Source organism: Sturnus vulgaris, chromosome 4 (assembly GCF_052056855.1).
Source record: "Sturnus vulgaris isolate bStuVul1 chromosome 4, bStuVul1.hap1, whole genome shotgun sequence".
Classification (NCBI taxonomy): Eukaryota; Metazoa; Chordata; class Aves; order Passeriformes; family Sturnidae; genus Sturnus; species Sturnus vulgaris.
Window position 1 is genome coordinate 28,658,675 of NC_142246.1, and position 24,273 is coordinate 28,682,947.

Below are 24,273 nucleotides of genomic sequence, written 5' to 3' on the forward strand. Positions count from 1 at the left end.
ACATATAATCCATGCTTCAAGTGGCCTCCAAGTATTGTCATATGCTTGTAGGGAAGGACACAAAGACAAATGCCATATGGTTCTCACCATTCGGTCTTCAAGAAGAGGTGTTTGCCATAATTTTTTACATTAAATATTGTTCTTCTGTCTTCTGAAAACTTCTACTCTGTTTTCTTGTCTTAGAAAGTAGGTCTGAAGGTTCATTGAGGAAAAAACCACACCCTGTTATTCTTTTCTGAAGTGGTTAATATCCATTCCTCATGAGAAATGGGATGATTCACAATACATTGTCAAATGCAAATTATTTTGGTCAATCTTCATCCCCCCTAGAATAGTCTGTCACTTTCTGTACTTCAAGCATTGCTCCAGTTGGCCCATAGCTATAGAGGGGTTGTGCCATGCTATTGCTTTGAGTTCTTGGAGAGCAATGTCTTGGGGAAGCAATTTGAGGACCCTACTGATCATACACAAATCTATTGATAGGTAACTGTTAAGAATAATCTACCTACAAACATTTGTAATAGAACAAAGAAGTTGATAGTTAAAATGATGATTTTTTTTTTTTTTAAAGGCAAAAAATGATGATTTTTTTTTTAAGGCAATACTGTACAGTTAACATCTGCCTTATTTAATACTTTAACAGAGAAGTTGATAGTTAAAATGATGATTTTTTTTTTTTTTTAAGGCAAAAAATGATGATTTTTTTTTAAGGCAATACTGTACAGTTAACATCTGCCTTATTTAATACTTTAACAGAGTGGCTTTCAACTACTGCTTTCAATTACTTCAGCTCTCTCTGTTGACCTGAGGTCTCTTGCCCTCTCAAAGGTGAAACTTGGCTTTTGTTTTCAAGGTGGCTACTCCCTTTGCTTTTATCTATTTCTGCCCCCTCTCTGGAAGTGTAACAATTGTCTCCTACTAGGTTTTTAATATTCACATTAGATTTCCAGCACTAAATCAAAGAACCTCCACTTCCTTGTAAGCAAGGCTATGACTTTAGCAACTCACAGTTAAAGAAATACAGTTATAACATGGATCCCTATGAGACATTTAGCCAGAAATTAATATTGTAGGTTTTTTGTTAGTTTTTTTTGTTTCAGATTTTTCTTTGAGTCATTCAAGGCTCATTTACAAATACAATGTATCTAGTTCATATTTTTTTCTTTATACTGAGTATCAGATGGCAGCTATGACTCTTACCTTTCACCTAATTAATATTGATAATGAGTATATCTTTGTTTTCATTATTTTGTTTCCTAAGGACTTTTATCTTTTGAGAGACTTTTTGAATTCTGATACAAATATGTGTATTTTGCATCGTGTAATAAAACTAATTGCTCTGTTAACTTAACCAACAGGCAGAGAAAGATAGTCTGCTCTAAATTCTTTGTTGTTATTAAGATTTTATCACAGTGATTAACAGTGAATCAGAAGAGAAGGCTCTGGGGGGACCTTTTTGCATTCTTTCAATACTTAAAGGGATCTTTTAAGAAATAAGGGGACAGATGTTTTAGACCTGTTGCAATAGGACAAAGGATAAAAGAGGGTACATTTGGACAAAATACAAGGCAGAAACTTTTATCAGAGTGATGCGACACCAGCATAGGTTGCCCAGAGAGGTGATAGATCCCCCATCCCTGAAAACATTCAGTCAGGTTGAACAGGAGCAACCTAATCTACTTTATGGTCCTACTCACTGCAGGGGGATTTGACTAGATGACCTCTAAAGGTCCCTTCCAATACAGACCATTCTATGATTCTGTTATTCTAATGAGAGATTTTTGAGAATATCTTTCCCACAGCTTCATCCTTATATTATTGTGATACCAAGCCTGCTAGTGCATTACATTAAAACACTATATCGCTTCATTAACATTCAAAAACTTGACATAAAATTTTTAAGATCAGAATTTCTTCTGATTCTTTTTCTTCTTTTTAAAATCAGAATATGATTTCAAAAGCAGTAACCATCTAATTTGTTTTTTAAAGCTTTTAGTGTTTGTGGTGTTTCAGCTTTGCGTTGTAAGTAGTCTGCATGGACAGTATTGCAAACTGGTTTTCCTGCAAACTCTGATCATCCTTAAATGATAATTTTTTAGATAATTAAGATCCTAAAGATACTTTTTTAGTCAATTCTTCAAGTGTTAGTAGCCACTGAAAAATCATGTTTGAAATTTTCAGAGATGAGAGCGTATTTGCTGACATTTTTAAAACCATCATTACTGTACAGGTTTGACAGCTACATGGTTATGAAACTGTCCTATTTCATTAATAAAATTCTGTGTAGTTACTTTTAATTCCCAAGTGAAACCAGAAGTCACACAATCTTGAGTGATATTTTCAAATAAAGTTATGAGGGGCAATGAAGACCAACACCCAGAATATGATTCCTTCCCAGCATGGAACAGGTTTTTGTCATCAGAAGGAGTATAAAATTTTTGGAAGTGACTTTCTTCGTTCCTATTAGGAAGAAAACAGTGTAATGTTGAAATAATGACAGAGGGTCTCTATTCATAGGACGATGACCACAACTGAATCAGAATACACAATCTATCAAGTATTTAAACTTTGTCACTAATTTTTATTAATGTGAATATTCTTATTTCCTTCCATTCTGATATGTATATTTGTGTATTTATATATATATATGTGTGTGTGTGTGTATATGTATATGCAGCCTTAGTGGAATTTATAAGAGGTCATACAAAAAAAAATCAAGACATGCAGTTTGGCTCACTGTCATATCAGACATGTATCAATGAGATATACTTATGAGATCTGTGATTTTTATCTCTTGAAAGAAAGAGAGAAATGGAAACTTCAGCTACATGAAGGTGTTCCTTGGTTTAGATTTGAATTGGTTATTTCAATGAGCATAATATGATTGAATTTTGAAAACAAGAGATAAAAACCTACTTGAGTAAATATAAATTACATGATCTGACACAACATCAACCAGATTTTAACTAGTCTGGTTGAAGGCATTCTTTTGTATGCTGAAGCATTTGTTTTGAATCCTGGCAAGGATGGTATTAAGCCAGAATTATTCAGAATAAACTGTATTAAAGCAACACGTATGAGTTTAAAAAAAATAAACAAAATCCTGCATTCAGACTTAAGACAAAAAGTTTTCTGTTTCTTTACCTTACTAGTGGCCATTTTTCTTTCCATTTAGTTAGGGTGAAAATTTTATCTATGCCTAAGAAAAATATATATAAATAATTCTTTCAGAACATGGATGTATTTAATTTCACTTGGCATGCTATGGAAAACTGTACTCAGTGTTTGTAGATGATACAGGAGAGGAAGACAGAGAATCTCCCTCATTGTGTGCATGTTGAAAGTCCTTCAGAATTTTGTTTTCTTTATTGCTGTCATAGGTAGTTAACAATAAACACTAACAGCTTTAATACACTACAGGTTCTTAAAATAAATGTACAAAGGGAGCTCATTAACAATAGTTATTTGGGATAGAGGGCAGTAGACTGTGTTAGACTTAGTATTAACATTTATTTTACATTTCCATGTAAATAAGATAGGTTATGCATTGATAGACACAATTTTACCTTATTGGAGAAAGACAAAATAGATTTTGTATGAAGAAACTTCACTCAATCTGAGAAAGACTAAAGCAGAATGATTTGTTTAAGGCAGGCTTCAGTTTTCACTTTTGTAAAAACCATGCTGTGGCATGCCCTTGATTTTATCACCTCCCTTCTGAAAAATTGTGTCACCTGAGCAAATAAATGCATTTTCTTATTCCACAGTAGCAGCAGTGTGAAAAATAGCCCAGCCTAATGCCTTCATGTTTGAAACATTACATTTACTGTATATATGTGCTTTGTCTAAATTTCTAACATTCCTTTTTACTAAAGCTACATACATAAACTGTGCTGTTAATTTCTAGCTGTTGCCGTCTGCATTTTTCTGCAAAACCGGTTTTATTCTCACATATCTGGCTGTGCCATTTTCAGTGGATTTCTTAAAGAGGAATTATTTTTATTTTTATTTTACAGAGTTACATACATGGAAGCAGCCAGGCTCAGTTTGTGGCAGAGTCACATATTATTCTTCTACTGAGTATCCTTCAAACTGGTGATAAATATTAAAAAAACAAGATGAGGCACAGTGTGTTAAATAAAATTGCTCTGGCAGTGAGTATCATTGAACATTTAAGCAGGTATTGTATTTTGGCTTACTTATTATATGTCGAAATAATATTCATTGTTGTTGCTATTTATTGCCAGGTAACATTGGCATTGCTTTTCACCTATGTGCACCTTGTTATCTCCTTTATTAGTGTTGTGCCTGGTTACTATTCTTAATTTTTTTTCTTTTCAATGTTACCTTTCCAGTGGCAAAAACTGATTTTCTAATTTTTTAAATTGTTCTTATAATAATTAAAAATTCAATAAAAAATAATTTTAGTTCTTTTTGCTTACAAGAAAGGCATACAGAAATTTACCAGCTGTGCATGAAGATGATTTGTCCTTCCAATAGTACTTGGATTTTTTTTTTCCCCCAGCTAATCTAAACAGTTTACGACTACTTCTTGAAACAAATAACTCAATCACATTTTTTCTGATGTCACCTCCTCACAGAAAGACTTTGAGACCTACTTTTACTCTTTCAGTCTTACTGAGTCAGAGAAAGTTAAGTTTAGCTTTTCTGGAGAGGGGGTGGGTATTTTTCAATGAAAGTTTTAATAAAATTTCCTTAAAAGAAAAACTCATATTCTCTCTGGGTTTTTTTAAACCCTGATTCTTAACAGCTTTATTCATTGAATGCGAACTCTAATCATCATTAACCATTTTTGAAGTTTAATTGTTCTATCACAAATACCTTTCTTTGAAGGGAAGAAGTAAAAGAAAATAATATTTCCCAATCTGCAGTAATGGATGGATCCGAGTTTTATGATCATGGCTACTCTCTTGTTCTCTCTCTGAAGTTATGTTGACTTAAAACCTGCCCTTTCTCTAACTTCTCTATCTACCTTCATTTTTGGCATTTCCTATCCAAAGACAACACCATCATTACACCTACATTACATTCATTTGCCTGGCATCCATTTTGCTACCTGTGAAACCTTTTATGCTTCATAAATAGCCATTATTAATTTAGTTTCAAACTTTTGATCATATTTTGCAGTGCAAATCTAATATTTGCAATTGGACTGGAATGCTGTTTCCAGTTCTCTGTCTCCCAGTACAGGAATATTACAGACTTAATTGAGCAAGTCCCACAAAGAGACACAAAGATGATTAGGGGATTATCCTGTAAGAAAAGGCTGAGGAAGTTGGAACTGTTGAACTTGGAGAAGACTCAGAGAGATCTCATCAATGTGTATAGATACCTCATTGGAGGAGATGAAGAGGAAGGAGAACAGACTTTCTCAGTAGTGCCCGTTGAGAGGACAAGAGGCAGTGGACTAAAATTGAAAACCAGGAAAATCAGTCTGAAGACAAGAAGATGCTTCTTACTGTAAGGATGTGCAAACGGAAGCAGGTTGCCCAGAGGGGCTGTGGAGTATCCATCTGTGTGGAGTTTCCACCTGAAAACTTCCAAGTCAAAACTCAGGGATTATTTCTTTAAATGCTACATTTTTAAAAAAGTACACAGAGATAGCTATCACATTTCATGTGAAAAGTTTCTTGTTTATTAGACAGAGTATGCATCTTACTGGTATCATCTTTATGCTTTCCTTTGTAGAGCTGCAATTTATGTTTTCACGGTTTTCTGCTCTTCATGAATTGCCACAGTTTAAATCTGTTATCTAAAACAATCCCATTGACTGCTTGAGAATGAGAAAAGTAAACCCCGAAACCAGACAATATTAAAAATAAACAAAAATTTTATTGATGATACATTTTCTCTGACTCAGGCATGAAAGTGATATCTTTTTGCTGGCAGATACTGTCTTTAAACCAGGAAGTTGGCTAGCTACATTAATGCAGCTGTCTCAAAGAATCCTTTCAGTGATGTTGTTCATTACCACTTGCAGAAAGAATTCTCTAAGATTTCATTTCATGGCTCAATACTATTGAGATGAGTTTTTGGTCACACACAAATTTCACAAAATCTTTCACATGAAATCTTGACAGAGTTTAACAGCTACTTATGAAAATTAATATTCCTTTATTCTTTCCATGTTGCTAGTAATTATGAGCTGCTCAATTGCTTCTTCATTTTTTTTTTAATTCAGAAAGTGTTGTTAAAAAATGTGGGAAATAGAAAAAAAAAGTGCCAGATTTATTTTATCCTTTAGAAGATACATTGAATTTTAAAACAGGACATTAGTATTCCAGTAATGTACATGTTTCATTTGGTTGCTTCTTTTTACTTTGTAGTAGTAAGCTTGTCACTTCTCGCCAGATGTTGAAATGCAATGTTGTATTTCTCTATAAAGTGAATTTTTAATACCTTGCATGAAAAATCGTGAATTTCCTTTTCATTTCTGTATTTTGTTTTAGATAGTGATTCTACCCCATCTGCTAGATGATTTCTATATAAAGATCTGGTTTTCCATGCTGTAGCTACATAATTAGGACTTGAGTAAGAAGGACTTGTGAAAATGTCAGATACTCAGTTTAAGTAATTTAATAAAGCAAAATTAAGTTCAGTAAAATCTATACGAAGTTACTGATTACTTACCGGGTATATATATCCACATCCAGTGTACTCACCAAGGACTGGTAATAGGGGTGAGCTTAATTGGCACTAGGGGTGGGCTGACCCTGGCTGGACAGGGGCCCACCAAAGCCACTCAGTCACTCTTCAGCTGGTCAGGGGAGAGAAAATGTACAAAAAGGCTCATGGTTCAAGATAAGGACAGGGAGAGACTCAGGGAAATTAATTGAATTTACTACCAATCAAATCAGAGAAAGGTAATGAGAAATAAAAAACAAATCTTAAAACAACTTTCCCCCCACCCCGCCCTTCCTCCTAGGCTTAACTTTACTCCTGATTTATCTACCTGGCCTCCCACAGTGGTGCAAGGGGATGAAGAGTGGAAGTTGTGTCTAGTTCATCACAATTGTCTCAGCCTCTCTTTCTTCCTCAGGATGAGGACTCATCGTACTCTTCCCTTGCTTCCTTCTATGAGAGAGAGTTCTCCACGAACTTCTCCAGTGTGAGCCTTTCCTGTGGGCTGCAATTCTTCATGAGCATGTAGGAGAGAACAGTGAAAAGACATGGTTGGATATCAAGGTTGAATTATTAAGGTTGGAAAATACCTCCAAGATATCGTGGTGCTTGTATATTATACTCTTCTGTGACTTCCAGGCTATTACTTTGAACAGTTTGTATTATGCTGACAAGATGACTCTTACTCAGTTTTGTTCTTTGGCTCTCCTTTGTCTTGGAGACTTGACTTCAGGAAATAATAATGGAAATCATGTAAGTGTTGGTTGAAAGGGGTCTCAGAAAACCACATGCTGCAATCTTCCTGTTAATGAAGGATTATCACCAACACTGGAGATTGTCTTTCTTGGTTTTGTCTGGCACAATTTTTTCAAAACTTCAAGGATAGAGATCCCATAATCTTTCTGGGCAGTTTCAGATGTGAAGTTGCTTTTCATCCAGTCTGAACATTCCAGACTACAGTTCATGGTGCATTCTGGAATGAATTACAATCTTGTCTGACGTAACATTTTGGCTTCCCTTTGGATTTCTATTGCCAGCCTTATAGAATTAGTGGAATAGCTTTAGTGAAGCTTTCATTAAAAACGAACAGAACACTCTGTGGAACAGAGGTAGGAGATCCATTATGATTTAGCTTTTTATTGAGTAGGAATAAAATAAAAGCCAAGTTTGCTTTTACGTATGCCACATTATACCTCTTTGTTCACCATAAATCGACAGGTTCAAAAAAGTGTTTAAAAAGAAAATATTTTTATCATTATTTCCAGAGAAAAAGTAATATGGAATAAGAGTTAGGTATAAATTTAATTTGAGGTTATATCCATAAAAATATGCTGGTCTTTTCAATCTGCTTTCAGTTTTCTTTGAAATTTGCCAATTTTTATATCTTCCCAAGAAACAACAAAGCCTTGCTATCATATGCAATTGGGAAGGAAGTGTTTTGTAATATATATCCCCACATCTGCTTGAAAATCACGGCTTCAAGCAACTAGGTTCAATTTACACACATAATATTTTGGGGGATTTTAGATTTTTTTCAGTATAGAGACCTTCTGATGAAGTAGAAAATTTATCAAAGTCATTACAGAAATAGAAGTATAACTGCTGTAGAATAAATATGGCACATGACACAAAGAAAACTTATTTACATAAAAACATGGAATACATATTTTTTAATGAATTTTTGTTTTGATAAGTTATATAAAAGCAGTAACATATGTGGAGCTGTGAACATGGAAGACATTGTGCAGTCTGCAATTCAAGGTTTTGCTTTTGAGGAGTTGGAGTATCTCCAAGGACCCTAGGACTACATAGCTTACACAAAGAAATAACTGTTCACAGTTGCCATCCTGGTAAGGCAGTCTAATTGTGTGCTAGATATCCAGTTCTACCATGCAAAAAGAGCACATATCTAAACACATTTTGATTTAGCAATAAAGTCTTAACATTTTCTCAGGTTATCATCGGTTTGCATCCACGTGTATTAGTGCAGCAATGACTTTAGAACATAGGGAAAAATTGTGCAAAACAGAATAACCAAATGAAATAAACGATACAGGGATTTTTCAGCCAGATCAACCATAAAGAATGTTACAGGTTCTAGTCATCAATTAATAAATTCTTACTTCTTTTTAATCATTTTTTTGAATTAATTGTGGGATAATATTCTATAGCAATTAATTTTCAGTGTAAACTTCATGTAGTATGCAGAATTTATTCCTTTAAGATATTTTTAACCTATTTGCACAAGAAATATACTGTGTGACTATAGTATAAAAATAATGGGAAATAGTCCATTCTCTCTCTTTTTTCCCTTCTATTTGGAGCTTTATAGAGATCACCAAAGATACTTATCTTCTCTCCTTTCCAACTTGAAAAATTCTACTATTTCCTAAAGCAGAAGACATTTCAGGCTTATGGTGTCTATTCTTGCAACCCTCTTCTGACAGAAATTGGGTCACAGATAAGAAGAGTCAGCAGAAATGATCGGGTACTAATAAAATTTTTTAAATTCTGAGTAGTGTGACATTTTTGGAGAGACAAGAAAGAGGAACTAAAGACAAGGATATTGAAGTACTGCTGCTAGAGTTATTAAGAAAACATAGAGACACAAGAGAGATAACTTTGGAATGAGGAGCTGTCATTGCCTAAGAGAAATGACGTATGGTAAACTGCCCAATCAGTATTACTGTTGTAATTAACTTCAGTTGAATACAGATAGTGTATGTGACTGCTATAACCAGAAAGGCATTGAAGTGTGCAGTGTTCAGCTGTAAATATTTCTCTGGGTGTCAAGATACAGCAAGAAAGATAAGGAATAATAATGTTGGATAGGCTGTGTTGAATTTGAAAGATTTCTTAAATTCTTTTATTCATCCTTTTTGTAGACACTACTCAGTATTTCTAATGAATTTTCATCAAGTTTTTATGTCATTCCCTGGAGAAATAAAACTGCTTTGAACGTAATATGTCATAGTTTTTTACCTTTTGTAGTGACAGTGAATCCTTACTATAAGGGGTAAATTTAAAAGTAAATATTTTCATTATTGAAGGAGTTTCAGTTATTAAGCAAACTATTTATTTATATATTTATTGTATCTCCTATACAGGTGATAAACCTACGCCATTATTATAGGAATTAGCAGTTATGATTAACCTGGTACGTTTTCTTATTGTTACTATTAAACTTAGCATTGATGCTGATTAAACACTTGCACCTAAGTAATAATGGAAATGTCTTTTCAGTTTCCTAATTTGAATTCCCAAGGCAAAGTTTAATGGGACAGCTGCATAGGTGTATACGAGATAGTGATGCAAAGGGAAAAGACCAAACCTTTTTGGTAGCATTCAGATGACACCTATTATGAAAGAGACTTCCTGTCCTACAGAGGGAATTTAAATTAAATGTATTAGGTGCCTTTGTGGTGTGAAGAAACTTTTCCATAGGATGAATGTAAAGAGATTACTTTCTGTATGTCAGAGTCACTGAGCATAAGAATCTGATATTTTGAGTCAAAAGTCAGTCAGAATACTCACTTAGCTCTTAGTAGTAAGATTCTATCACTTGTGCATCAATATGCACAACTAGTTGTGTGTTCCCCAGAAATTATATGGTAAAGTGAATGAGGTTGGTAACTAAAGCAGTGAGACAGGGTTATTGTATTCTTGATCTTAAGGATAAGAGAGAAAGAAAGAGGACCACTGTGGATACACATTATAGCATATTTAAAAATGCTTCTTAATTAACTTTGGAAATCAACATCCAAAGCAGCAGAACAGCCCGCACATTTTTTATTATTTACTTTCATTAGCTGTCAGTACTGCCTTTTAAATTTGTAAGTTATTCTGATTCTTCTGGAAGCTGTCTGATTCCTCCTAAATGTAATGAAGCATAAGGAGGAAATCATAGCTAGAAAAATCAAGACAGTTTTATATTACCTAAGTCTCCTACTGCTTTACCTTAATGCATAATATCACCCTTTAGAAAAGACATTAAGGTCCCTTAAATGTGAGAGAGGGATGCAGAGACCTTAAATTTACACTTGGGCATTTGTTAACACAACATGAAACGTAATTCATAATCTTTCATCTGCTAATTACAGTTCACTGGAATTGGTGAAGTACTTTCACATATGGCATGAGTCCTCTGCATGAATTTACCAACTCTGAACTTCAGTGATTTTCAACCATTTTCAATTTCTGGTTAAAATTTTCCAGTGGAAGTGCAGACCCCTGCAAAGCTAATTTAGCTGTCAGCTGCTCTGCCAATTGCCCCATTTTTATTTGCCTTTTGCAGATAGCTGACTATGAGTCCACACAACAGGCATTCACTGACCACAGGCTGAAGACATTTCTAAGGGTTTATTTAGGCTTCAGTTAATTATTTTAATGGATATTTTAATGGTAAAGAAACATTTGCTTGAATGGCTAAAAGATGCAGAAATGTAGTCCAAAGTTAAATGTTTTACCTTTTGGATCCACAGATACCTTTCACTGAATGGAGTAGTCCTCCAGTGCATTCAGCTAAGAAATAAATTATATTGCCTAGATCCTAGCAATGATGGAGAGTAAAACAGCAGCCTAGACTCCTACTGATGATGACTTATGGTGTAGAAAAAGAATGTGTGATATTCTCAAAAATATTTGTAGGTTTTTAGGGAAAGCAAGAGAGATTGTGTCTGCATGCAAGTATCAAATGCGTGCTAGAAAACAGATGAGACATACTAGGTCTAGTGTTCGAAGTAAAATGCTTTAAAATAAGGTAGATCTTTGTAATACAATGTTAGAATACTGAGAAAACTATATTGCCTCATAAATACTTAAAAATAGCTTAAATTAAGTTTGTTTTAGGAATGGTATCTGTGTTTAAAAGTTAAATTAAACTGTTAAGAAATTCCCTCATTTAATTTTTTCTCTGGTATGCTTAACATTAATGAAAGTAAAGTACTGTTATACATCTGTCTGTTCTGGAGGTTTTTATACTTTTGTTATTTAAATATTTATTTGAAATATATATTTGAAAATTTAAGGAAATGGATTACAAAATATAAGTAAAGCTAGAAAAATATGTGGGGCAAACCACACTATAAAAATTTGCAAGGTGGACATGACTAAACCTGGAATTTCATCAGATGTAATCTATACAACCAAAAAGGACATAAATAATAAATGTAAAAATAATTTCCCCAGCATTAGTTTTAGCTGATCCTAAATGTGAATAATTAGGATGTAAATCAGGCTGAAAAACTCCGAATGTTTGATTAATGATTTAACACAAACTTAATCAGGTATCTCTGTGCTCCATTTTGCAGCTGAATTAAAACAGATCCCAGAGTCTTTTTCTTCTTCTGAATCTTTTATGTGGCCATTCCAGTCTCAGGTATCTAAGAGCACCACAAGAGCAATGGTTCCATCAGATCATCTCTGGATTATAAAGACAGGTTCATAAATTGAAGCTGAAACTAATAAAATTAATAATAAACTTTTTCATTATAGGAAATTCCATATTAGTATGAAATCTATTCTCTGCTCTGTTAAAATGATGAAAAAGCATCAAAAAGGAAAGTGGTATAGTATAGTTGGTATTTCAGTGGTTGATATGCAAACTTTGAGCTACTTGACTCTTGTGTGATGCATATTTCAAGGAGTTGAGAGAACTCTGGTGCTAAGACTTGTGTAATACTTCCTAAAATTCTTGAAAAAACAGTCAGTGTAACTGAAGCCAAAAGGTTTTAAACAAAAAGTATGTTCAGGGTTGTTGTTAATATCATTACAACTGGACTTCAGACCATTAAAAAATACTTAAATACAGTTTGATTGTGTACAATTCATCCATAAATATATAGTCAAATAAATAATTTTTAGACTGTTCTCTGCTTTATAAACTTCTGATGTAGGAATCATCCGTCTTCAATGAGATGATCAGCATAGTAGCCCTCCTGTAAGGGGCCAGCAAAGAATTTCTAATCGTCACCACCCCCAGCAAAAAACCAAACCAAACTGACAAAAAATAAAACCAGAAAAAAAAAAGAGAGAGAGGAGACAAAACCACTGTAGATCTTTCTGTTGATCATATTACTTCTTGACAAAAAAGTACGTGCTTTTATTTGTTCCATGTCTGATAAACTGAACCAGCAATTTTTAAAGATTGCATGATAATCTATCCCCATTTTAGCTAACAGTAAACTGAGCACAGGCTCAAGTGGGTGAATATTTTGTTCTCTAGTTTTTCTTGCTCATGTGTTATTAAGCAACTGCGTGATCTGCATTTTAAAAGGTAGTTGTTTCTTTATGTGTTTGTAATGCTAATGCCAGATTTTGCACCCTTGGCAGAAATACAAGTGAATATGAATGAGACCACCAAAATTTTTTCATGAAAGTAACCAAATGCTAGCCAAGCTATTTTCTCTCCTTCTTTATTCCTTACTTACTATCAATTAAGAATAAATTTGTGATGTAAAGATATAAATTATATATTACATTAATAAACCTTGGAATGATCAGGTTTTCTTCCTTTTGGGCATTCTGCAATTAAATTTTCAATTAAAGTATGCTAATAATAAATATCCCAAATTTACTAGCAATTAGTTTCACTTTTTAGGATATCTATAATTTTGGATTTTATTTATCCAATATTTTTTGTTTTGTTTTGTTTTGTTTGGATGTGATGGTCTCGTTTTTTTCCCTACTTCTGATAAAATATCTTGATTTTTTTCGAGGTGAATTTTTTATTCTGTTGCTGCTGATCATTTTTTGTATAAGCTTATAAATTATGATGATCACTGTCTTTTTCATCCTACTTCAAAATTATTGTTCTTCCTCTGTCATAATTCAACACCTTTTCAAAATCTCTATGTAAATAATATGTTTTCAATTTTTATGAAAAACATGTATCAGCTGGGAAAAGGAAAAGCAGAAGTTTCTTATGTAAAAGTGTAATAATTGGAGAAGGTATATAACAGGATTTACACCAAAAAAAGTCACTAGAGGTATATATTTATCAGAAAACATGAGCATCTGAATTTAAAATATTTGCTTGCCATGGTTTATCTGAGTGCCACATTCCCCTCATCTTTTCAAAATAGTCTCATAATGCATAGTGAGGCAGATAAAGAGGAACTGGAAAATAAGTACCTCTTTTGATACATCATTTTTTTGCAGATGAAAAACTGTCCAAGTAACCACTTAGTAAAATTTTACATTCTGCACCGTTAGAGAGTTGTGATACTGTAAAAGATTATTTTCAGAGCTGGTACTGTTGCTTTGTGTTGTAGAATATCAAAGTAGTGTAAAGGCATAACAGAATGTTAGAAATGAGTGAAAAATAGTAACAAGCTATATATTCTGTAGGAAAAAGCTAATTATTGTATCAAAATGACAACTCAGGTTAAATTTTTATTTTTGCATCAGAGAGCTGAGGCAAGTACCAAACACAGTGTTTCAGTGTGACTGTGAAGCTGATGTCATTGAAGGTAAAAGGCAGCCAATGAGGCTGAAAGCACAGCAGTGATGACTTAAGTTAGAAAGCAACAACTGAAGCAAAAATAGTGACAGCATGAGGAAAGCTTTAGGGGTAATGATGTGAAGCTCCAAGAGAGGGGGGGAAAATAGCCCAGCAAAATTCAGGTGGTTACAGATCTATAATTCTCAGTTGCAGAGCAAACAACTTACTTTTGTGAGACTGTTGTTCCTGATGGTGAGAAAAGTGAATTAAACTCATGGTCTAAGAAAATAAGAACTGTGTTACAGAAGAGATGTCTCCCAAATGGCTTTTTAGTGCGTGGCTGGTTGGTGTGTTTCTCAGAAGCAGCCAGGTAAGGGACGTAGCAAAGAACCACATTATATATTGATACTGCATGAGATAATCAAGCAAAAAAAATAAACAAAACCCAAACAAACAAAAAAACCCCATAAATAAAAACAACAAAAAAACCCCCAAACAACAACAACAAAAAAAACCCAACCAACCAAACAAAACAAAAAAAAACACATTTACAGGGCATTTCAAAACCTTTGCAAAAAGTAGCACTTCCCCAAGAGGACCTGGTAGGTTACCTTTACATCTTGGGACTAGGTTTTTTTTTCCCATGACTGTTAAACTCAGGAGAAAAACACTACAATAATTCTAAATGAGGAATTGGTAAAATAAAATTATTAGATAATGCTACCTTAGGGGCTTTCTTTAATAGGGTAAAAATATATGTGGATTTTTTTTTCTCAGCCCGTTTTGTGACAGCTGCATCAATGAATTCATATTTATGCTTTTGGAACATTGGAAAATAAAGAATTTAATAATTCTCATGACATTCTCACCAGTTCTTTTTTCCTACTGGAAGCATAGCAGTAGAACAGGAGATTCCCAGTCTCAAATGTTCGTGAACATAAATCTTAACAAGTAAAATTTTTAGAAAGCAATTTTTGTACCATGGATTCCAAGCTTAATTTTTCTCAGAATATTTTGCTTTTTTTTGTTTTAATATTTTATAAAGTGCAGTCATAAGTTTATGGAAGACTTGAATGTAACCAGTTATTCATAGACTGGCTCTGTGCCTTCCAGCTTGTACATGTGTGAGGAATTTAGTTTGAACTACTAGCATGTTTTTAATTAGAGCTTACTTTAGGACTGTAGGTTGATGTCTACGTCAAAGAAGTTTCTTCATGTTGCCTATTTGCTTCTGCCATCTTTCACCATTGATATTTACTTTTTAAAGTCTTGTTGTTCTTAGTTTGACTTTTCTCAGTTCGTGTGTATAAAACTTGGAAGTCAAACCTGAATCAGGCTGCTCATCTCCATAAAGTGTGATTGTGTTAGCATTGGCAGTTTCTAAATCCTTTTGCTCAGGCTCAGCTCAATTAAAATTTTACAGTGAAAATTTCAGATGTCTTTGAACATTTTGGCCTAATTTTGAACAGTCCTAAAGTAAAAAATAATAATAGATTACAATTAGTATAAGTGTAATGTTACAAGATGCAGATATTACTTATGGATCTAGCACGTTTGAAGTATCTTCTTGAATTGTGTGCATAAATAAAAACATCCTATTCTGGAAGTTTGTAGTCATCATTCCTGGGTTAAGTAATGTTGAAAACTCCAACCTTCTTTGACCATCTGTAAAGTGTTGAAGCTTGTGTTTCCTGCTATTGTGACCTATGACTCTCACAATTCACACCTGCTTCAAAGTGGCATTCAGGCTTGCTTCTGCTTCAGAACAGATGTTATGCACAGTAGTAACCATTCCTTTTTGTTTATATGGTTTCAAATAAACAATTAAGAGAATGGCTTAAGAGCTTGCTAGATTAGTGAAATTGTTTTATCGTTATGTACTTGTTCACATTTGTAACAGTTATAATGAGGCAACAAAACACTGAGAGTGACTGAGGACTTTGCCTCTGAGATGTTTCTCTGCTAAACTATTAAGCAATATGACACTAAAGAGGGAGTTAATGTCTTATCTAAATGCAGAGAAAGATAAACCAGTCCAACTGCTTCAGTTTGTGTCAAATAACCAGTGAATTGTGTGCAATTGCAGTGAATGATTTCTGGATCTTACAGTTTTCATTTTTTAAAATCCTTTGCTACCAAGATACAGAATATTTTAAAATACTGGGAAACGGCTATTTCCATAGGTGTCCAGAATTTGCATCTTACTTGATGATTTGTCCTTTAAAGCATCTTGAACATTCTTTCATTTTTTAAAAAATCCAGAATGCACAAAGAAAAATCCTACACATTTTTGCCACAGGTGAGTGCATCAGCACAGTACAGATTGTGATATATCAATACCCTCTTTCGTTTTATGAACCTGCAAGTTGTAGTTCATAGATGTACCTTTGTGGCTTTCTGAGGTATCCACACATCTGCTGCTTTCCTTGACAATGGCAATACAGATGCTGCTATCACCATGGGAATGGTACTCCTGAATGAAGCTGCTACCTCCAAAGGGGATGTTGGAAAAAGGAGAAGTAAGTTGTACTTTATAGCTAAGCTAATGCTTAGACAATTAAAAGACACTGCGAAATTACAAGTGAATATATGATTAAGTTTTCAGAAGGTCTGGACCTTAAACCAATGTTTACCTTTAGTTGTTTGGAAAAGAGGAGACCACAAACATTCTGTTGATAAAGCTGCATTCACATGAAGTAGTAACTGTAAAAATATACTTTAAGCATTCTCAGCCAAGGTACAGCTTGACACAGTATTTCTACTACATTGTATAAATGCTTTTTAGCTCTTGAATTATATCAGAAGTCAGTGATATAAAGAACAAGAGTTTCAAAACAGTTTTCAAAATGAATTTAGGCATTTAAGATAACAGCATCCAAAAGAGTGTGAAAATTCTTTTAGTTGGTAGTCTTGCAAGTATCGTGTCTCCAGAGGAAGGTGGAAACCCAGCAGTAGGTATAATACAGAACATATCCTAATCTGTAATGTCTAAAGATATTTAGCTTGAAGTGCAATTTTTATGTTTTTCTGAATTTTGTTATTACTCCGAATATTTGTGAGATTTTTTTGTCAATGAATTACATAAACACGCAATATGAAAGTGTTTTATCCAGAATCAAACTTCCTGTTATATCAAACAAGGTTTTACTGAGTATGACATAGGTTGAAACAAATATGCCCAGCTGCCTTTGCACCTTTTATATCACCTAACTTATTTTTCTCATATAAACCATTGAAGGTCTTTGGAAGATACCAGATTTCCTACACTGCCTCCTCTTTCTTTTGAGATCAGTTCTTTAGCTTCCCTTTAATACACAGTATTGCAGATAGGGCTGGCCAGCTATTTCCTTAAATAGCATTCTAGAACTCTTCATAATAGCTGGTTGAATGGCTAGATCTCTCTAATCTCTAGTGATTTGAGGGTCTCCTTCCACAAGCTGTAGATGTGTCATTAATTCTGAATATCTTCTACAGTAACTAGCTTTAACAGTGGTGTCAAAGGATACAGTGACATAAGTTTAATTGGAATATGATCTTAGATCTGGGCCTGTGAGCACAGGCACAGTGAAATATCAATGGACTGCAGTAAAAATTCAGGCTCTTTGTGGCCGTTTTGTGAATGTTTTCTGTGTATCTTCCTTGTACCGTTCATGCTTCCAATTTATTCATCCATGCTTGGAAATCATATTTGTGAGTGGTGATTTCTTTATAATGAAGTGTGTTTATTAGGTTTGTACATGGCTAGTTTTCTCAAAATAACTGTAGAAATTTTATATTCCAGTTGACATGTGTCACTTTCCACATGGTCAGTTTTAATGAAAAAATGCATCATTGTCAGTTTCCTTGGCTTCACGTTTGCTCATCCTTCGCTCAAAGGCAGCACACTTTTGAAGCATGAATATTGCAATTAAGTAGCAAAGAGTTGGATAAAGTAGGAATGGTATAAGAGGAGTTTTTAAATTCAATGTAGCTTACTAGAATCAAAACATTATCTAATGTTGATGAGCTGCATCTCAGTTTATAACGTGTCCCCTTTTAAAAAATTTTGTGTAATAGAGTGGGCTTTCACAATCAAGAAAGCTTTATGCTATTATTTCACAGGATGCCGAAAGCTATTCCAAATATTGTTTGTTAATTTAAGCATTTAATTTGTTAGTTCATTTTTTGTCTGAAAAGATGCAAAGCGCTTTCACCTAGAAGGTATCAGGAGATCTACATCATTGTTATTTACCTTCAGAACCTGAAGATTTATATTGCTAGTGAGCTAAAAGTAAAAAGTGATTTGGCTGCCAGCCTCGGAACTTAGAACAATTTTTAGCCATTAATAGCTAGATAAAGTAGTTACTAAGCTGCCTTTACTGCTACTTCAGCCATAGATGGTTGGCTAGACAAAACATGATTCCATTAGCCAAGGGACATTTTTCTAAATGTAATTTAGAAATAACATTATATTTGATATGTATAATTTAATGGGTTATTAAATCCATTATCAGCAGTAAGGTGTTTGCATCCACATACATTTGACTTTCAAATTTCTGCTTATTTCTTGAAAATACATTTTCTCTGGCAGGTTATTTTTTCCTAATAACCATAAATATTATTTCCATATCTATTTGAAATCCTGTCAGAAGATAGTGGGCTTCAATAGTCAAGGCAGTAACATTTTGTATTTAACTGTGTCAAAATTCTCTATAAATGATTGACATAAATAATATTCTTTGTAAGGATTTCAGTTTTAAATCTTTTATATACTAATAAACAAAGTTGTTTTTTTTTCCAGTAATATGTCTGGTAGGCCTTGGTCTTGTGGTCTTTTTCTTCAGCTTCCTGCTGTCAATATTTCGCTCCAAATACCATGGCTACCCATACAGGTAATCTGTCTTTAAATTCTCATCCTATAGACTGTAATAGCTTTGTATAAGTTCAATAATTGCTTTCAGCTAAACAATCTTTAATCTTTACCACTGAAGTCAATGGAAGATGGTAGAAGCAGGAAGAATGGTGATTAATTTAAGCAAACCAAAAAGGTCTGGAATGCAGCTGTTAGCATGACTGTTAGATCAGTTAAAAGGGTTTGAGCACAGATACAAGACATAAGCATAACCCTGAAAAATGCAAAAAGAAACATGCTTTGGTTTCTAAAGCATTATTAGATACTTATTTTTGTATAACTAAGATTTATGTAAGACAGGGCACAAAACAACAAAGCACTGTATCGTGCTAAGATTTGACTTCACTAAAAGTACCCTTTTCTTTCGCCAGCCACACCATGGAGGAGAGAAAAGATTATAGTTTTTCTGAATTATACATACACCTGTCAGTTAAACAGTTGCAATTTTTCTGACAAGTGAAAGAGTAGATTTCTCTGATTAAACCACATGATTAGTACAACAGCCAGTTTTGTATTGTGTTATATTCCACTAAAAAGGATTCAGGCTTGCAAAACCAACTTAGATCTAACATTTCAGCTATTACCTTACAATTTTCTATTAGTTTTTACTCTTAGACATCATAACTATTTTCATTTTTTCAGAGATTGGTCTCTTTAAGCTGTTTAATTGACATTTAGGTTGCTTCAGATTAGTTTTATTATTTAATAACACTGTACTGAAGACAAAGAAATCCTTCCTGTTGCCATACATACACAAGGTATGCTCCTGCTTTTTAGTAATTTCTGCTAAGGAAAGAGGTCTGTAATGGGCCAAGTAGCATCATACTGCAAAATTTCATCAGTATGAAATAATAGTTTGCCATTTGGGATAGTCTGTCCTGCCTCTCAGCATCCTCTCTGGCGATTACTTCTAGCATGACTGACTTGGGGTGAAAGGCAGGATACAGTTTTTCTAAGAGCAAGGTATTCTTACCTTCCATTAACTGCTTAAGTCTTAAACTTTAAAGAATCCGGATTTATTAATATAATCTGCCTCTCAAAGCTCATTTGAGAAGCATTGCTAAGGATTGGCAACCCATAGTCTGAGCTCCCCTCCATTTTCTCATAACAAGTTTATTAAATGGAGAAGGCAGTGGTGATGGCATGTTCCTTGCCATGTCATTTATCAGTTACTAAAGAGACCCTGACAGCTGTACTAGTTTCATTTTTAGTTCATCTTAGGAATGTTCATATCACCTATTAATAGCATGCTTATATATGTGTGCCAGATCTTGCATTGCCATTGTGAATGTTTGCAGTAGGGGTTTTTGGCTGCTGTCTGGTACCTAGGATGTCTGGTGCTGAACAGCATTGTGAGCATTAGTGTGCTCTGTGAGTTTGCATGCCAACACAGTACCATTGGTGTTAGTGCAAACTTAATCACTGAGTATACCTTGTAGTATCAGGTATTATAAGCTTTGGGAATCTTAATTTAAATAATGTAGGGCTTTTCCCTGTTTTCTTGCTTATCTGTTTGCTGTAAATACTAGGTGGAGTGGATTTTTTTATTTTATTCTCCTCACAATTAATCTGTAATTTATTGAAATATCAGATATCTTTTAATGGGAGTGTCTAGCAGCAGTAGGAGGCCTATGTAGATTTCATACCTCTCTTTTATTATCCAAGCTAAGAATAAAGGACAGCAAGATCTGGGGCTTGGGGGCAGAATTCTATTAAAAGTTTAGTTTTTAAAAGATTAATTTGATAGTTGATGCATATCGAAAGTAAGTGTACCTGTTAGTATGCTAAAGCTGGTTAAAAAAGAAATAAATCCAGGACAATGCTGAAAAGAATAATTCATCACAATCCTGATAAAATGAACTAGTGCCACATCATGTTGTTACTGTGAAAAAATTATTAGATCCATAAACCAAATTCTGTCGCAATGAGCTAAGTGGACGCAATACCACAATTTACAAATCAAGTAAATTCATAAAGAAATGAACAGTATGTATGCCTAAGTACATAGGAAACATTTAACAGCTGGCTAAGTGTTACATGTTTTTTGGTTTGTTTGTTTGTTTTTTATATTACTGCTTCTGCATGATTAAGCAAGATCTTTTGGGCTTAGTTGGTCTGTCCTAGATTGTTCCAAGCTTTCATGGTAAAAATTAATCATTCAATCTTAAATCCTCACTCAGTGCAGAACTATTGGACACCATCATTAGAGCTGATCCTTTTGCTCTGCTATTATCAAATTTCATTTACTAGTTTCACAAAGGTGTAATTCACTTATTGGGTCCTTTCTAGTGTTAAATCTTTCATGTTTTTGTTGGTCTGTTGGGTAGCTCTGACCCCATTTTATTTTATTTTAAATAAACATACTGTTGATTCTTTGACACGTCAGTGGTCTCAACGTGTCATCCTCATCACAATCCTGTGGAGTTTTTTAGAGAAACCTCTTTGTTTTTTGTGGATAGTTCTTATGAATTTTAATGAACATGCAAAACACTAAGGAGGATCAAGTATACAAACTGTTATTTTCTCTTTCCCCTTTTAATTTAGTATCCTGCATTTTGACTTCAGTCATATATGCTAAAATACATTAATCTTCTTGTCTGAATTCCCTGAGATCTTCCGAGAAGTTCCATGCCTCATCAACTGATCCCAGTGCAGATATATCTTAAGATGTGAAATATGTCTATTCTTTTCCTTTCACTGGTTGTAGATTTCACCTTGAAACTATCAGTCTTTATGTGATGAATTGTCCTCAGGCTAGTAAAGCTTTGCCTTTAACAATACTAACAACAATGCATACTAATGATCTGTCAGGAGAAAAGTAACATTATGTTGGCCTGCCTAAAGCAACAGTTAAAGAAAACTGAAATTGCTTTAATGCTGTATGAATGACCTCAAGCATCAACTTCAACTATCCTACTTAAAAAAGAAAAAAGTTCAAATGTCCTAAATTGTTTCTGTTCTCTGGCACTGAACAACTAAATCAGTACATTTTTGAAACATCATGCATTGGTAAAAAGTGGAACAGTAACACGACCTGCTATGCATCCTCTTTTCTGCAGTGACCTCCATGTAGCGAAGATAAATCAAAACAGAGGTGGATAAACATAAAACCAGAGCCAAAAACTGGAGAAAGACCATTATTTCTTTTTCTAATGGGGTCTGTAAGGTGCTCTTTAGAGGGCATGTATATTGGAAGGGACAGTAATTTTGACAGACCCTTTTCGATCCACTTCAGACATTTCTAATTCTGATTTGATTCTTTCTTTCACAGGATTCTCTTCTTGAAGGCTAGTGTTGGGCAAAAATTTGTTTGAGTAGTTTGCTGGTAAAATACTCTTATACAGTATAGCATTGAAATGGGAAAGGTGATGCAAAGTGGGGGTCATCATGAAGGTTACTCACTGAGTGAACACAGTCATGATGGATGAGCTCACATGCAGCAAATCTCTCTGCTAGAGCCATTTTTGCCATAGCAGGACTTTTTTATGGTTTTCTAATCCACCTTTTATATGGGAACAAGATGAAATTTTTCATTTTGCTAAAACTTTCACTTTAATTGATACCATTAACTATTGAAAGATTATGTAATAATTTTATTTTATACTGTTGAGCATTTTCACTCTATAATTCTTTCTGGATAAGACAAATATGTTGATAAATCTTAGACAATGTTTTCTGGAAACCTTCTCACCCCAGTAAAGTGAATAAATGATATATTAAATACCAGATATGCAGTGACTGAGCAGTAAAATGTCATTATATCAACACAGAATTTCATCTTTCAATGTACACACACGGGAGTGACACAGAGACTATTCTTCACTTTAAGCCAAAACCATGAACTCCAAGTTGACTTTGCTAGTTAGGAAAGAGCTTGGAACTCTGGAAACTTAGGTAGTTTCAGCCCAAAAAGGATACAGAATATGAAAAAGAATGAGAGAGGATGCTAAGAACAGAAGATATCAGGACACAAGCACAGTGTTATATTACTGGGAATTTTAGGCATGTAAATATTTGTAACACTGCTTCAAGAGGACAGGGAGAAAAGTCTTATCCGTGCTTTACTGATATTAAAAAATTTCTTGGTTTTTTCTTTTTCAGCTTTGGCTGCAACTAATTAACTGTCCTACATTGTTGTCTCTGCTTTGTTTTCTGAATGAAACTTCTATGAAACAGTTTCAGTACGCCTAACACTTTAAATTGTTCTTTCAAGCCTACATTTTATCACTTGTTGTTTTAATCTCAATTTAAATGAAATGAACACCTGAAAATTCCGTTTTCATAATTTTTCATTAAGTAGCTTTTGAATTTTTTTAGAACCTGCCCTGCAGTTGAATGTTTCATTATCCAATTATGCTTCATAGCCATTATATTTCAGTATTATTTACAAGAGTAATGTGAAATTTTTTTTAGGTAAACTGTAAGAAATAATCAGCCTTCTGAACTATATATTGATGGAATGGAAAATAAATATTCTTTATTGGCTAGCAGAGAAAATTAACTAAGCTGTGCAAAGCATGGTAAATAAAAGATGCCTTATTTTCATCAAAAACCCATAAATGTTAAGTCAGACATGAAGTATTCATTTATTGCTTGGGGAAGGACAGTCAATGCAACAGGACACACAAATTGCAAGATGCCCCAGAGCCTGAAAATTCCTCACATTCACTGTATACACTTCTACCCTTGTTGTAATTAAATTAGTTTCAGTAAAGAAATCCTGTAACATTGAAATTGAAATTAAATGCAAGTGAATAAAATAGAATAGTTGTTTCTTGGAAATATACTGGAAAAATATTAGTACATGGAACAAATAGTGTTTACAGACATATGAAATTAAATTTATTAATAAACATGAGCACTAATAACAGTTTTTTAGATATTTCATGCACAATTAAATTGATTCACCTTAAGTTTATGAATTGGTAAACCTATTTCTGATAAATACCAGGATTCACAATTTGATCTATAGTGCCCAGCAAAATTAGCTACTTTCTTTAAAACAGCAGAAATCAGGATTATTTTAAAAGACAGGAAAACAATAATACACAGTTGTCAAAACAAAGCCCTTACATTGAGTATTTTTTATACTACTACTGTTAATGTGGCTAAACAGTCTGTTGTTCAGGAAAGAAGCTTCCCATGGAAATGGAAAGTAACACAGAGTCTCCCTCTGTTCATCTAAACTATCAGTGTGCTGAATTCATGAAAATTCACAAACCTCCATATTATTCTCTATGGGAAGTGTTGACATCCGTGCTGGTTTCTAATCCTTTAAAACATGGGTGATCTGAATTCT

General features: G+C 33.8%; 1 protein-coding gene across 2 annotated transcripts in view; it reads left to right on the plus strand.

Annotated features, from left to right (window-relative positions):
* Nucleotides 1–24,273, plus strand: part of TUSC3 (tumor suppressor candidate 3) — a 112,035-nt gene that overhangs the window by 85,442 nt on the left and 2,320 nt on the right. Inside the window, exons 7-9 of one of the 2 annotated variants that reach the window (XM_014873517.2) lie at nucleotides 4,017–4,080; nucleotides 16,528–16,602; nucleotides 18,864–18,954. In XM_014873517.2, coding sequence (XP_014729003.2) covers nucleotides 4,017–4,080; nucleotides 16,528–16,602; nucleotides 18,864–18,954 — 230 coding nt within the window. Of the gene's footprint in view, nucleotides 1–4,016; nucleotides 4,155–7,060; nucleotides 9,607–16,527; nucleotides 16,603–18,863; nucleotides 18,955–24,273 lie in introns of those variants that run through there. The other variant, XM_088163429.1, reaches the window with a different exon arrangement.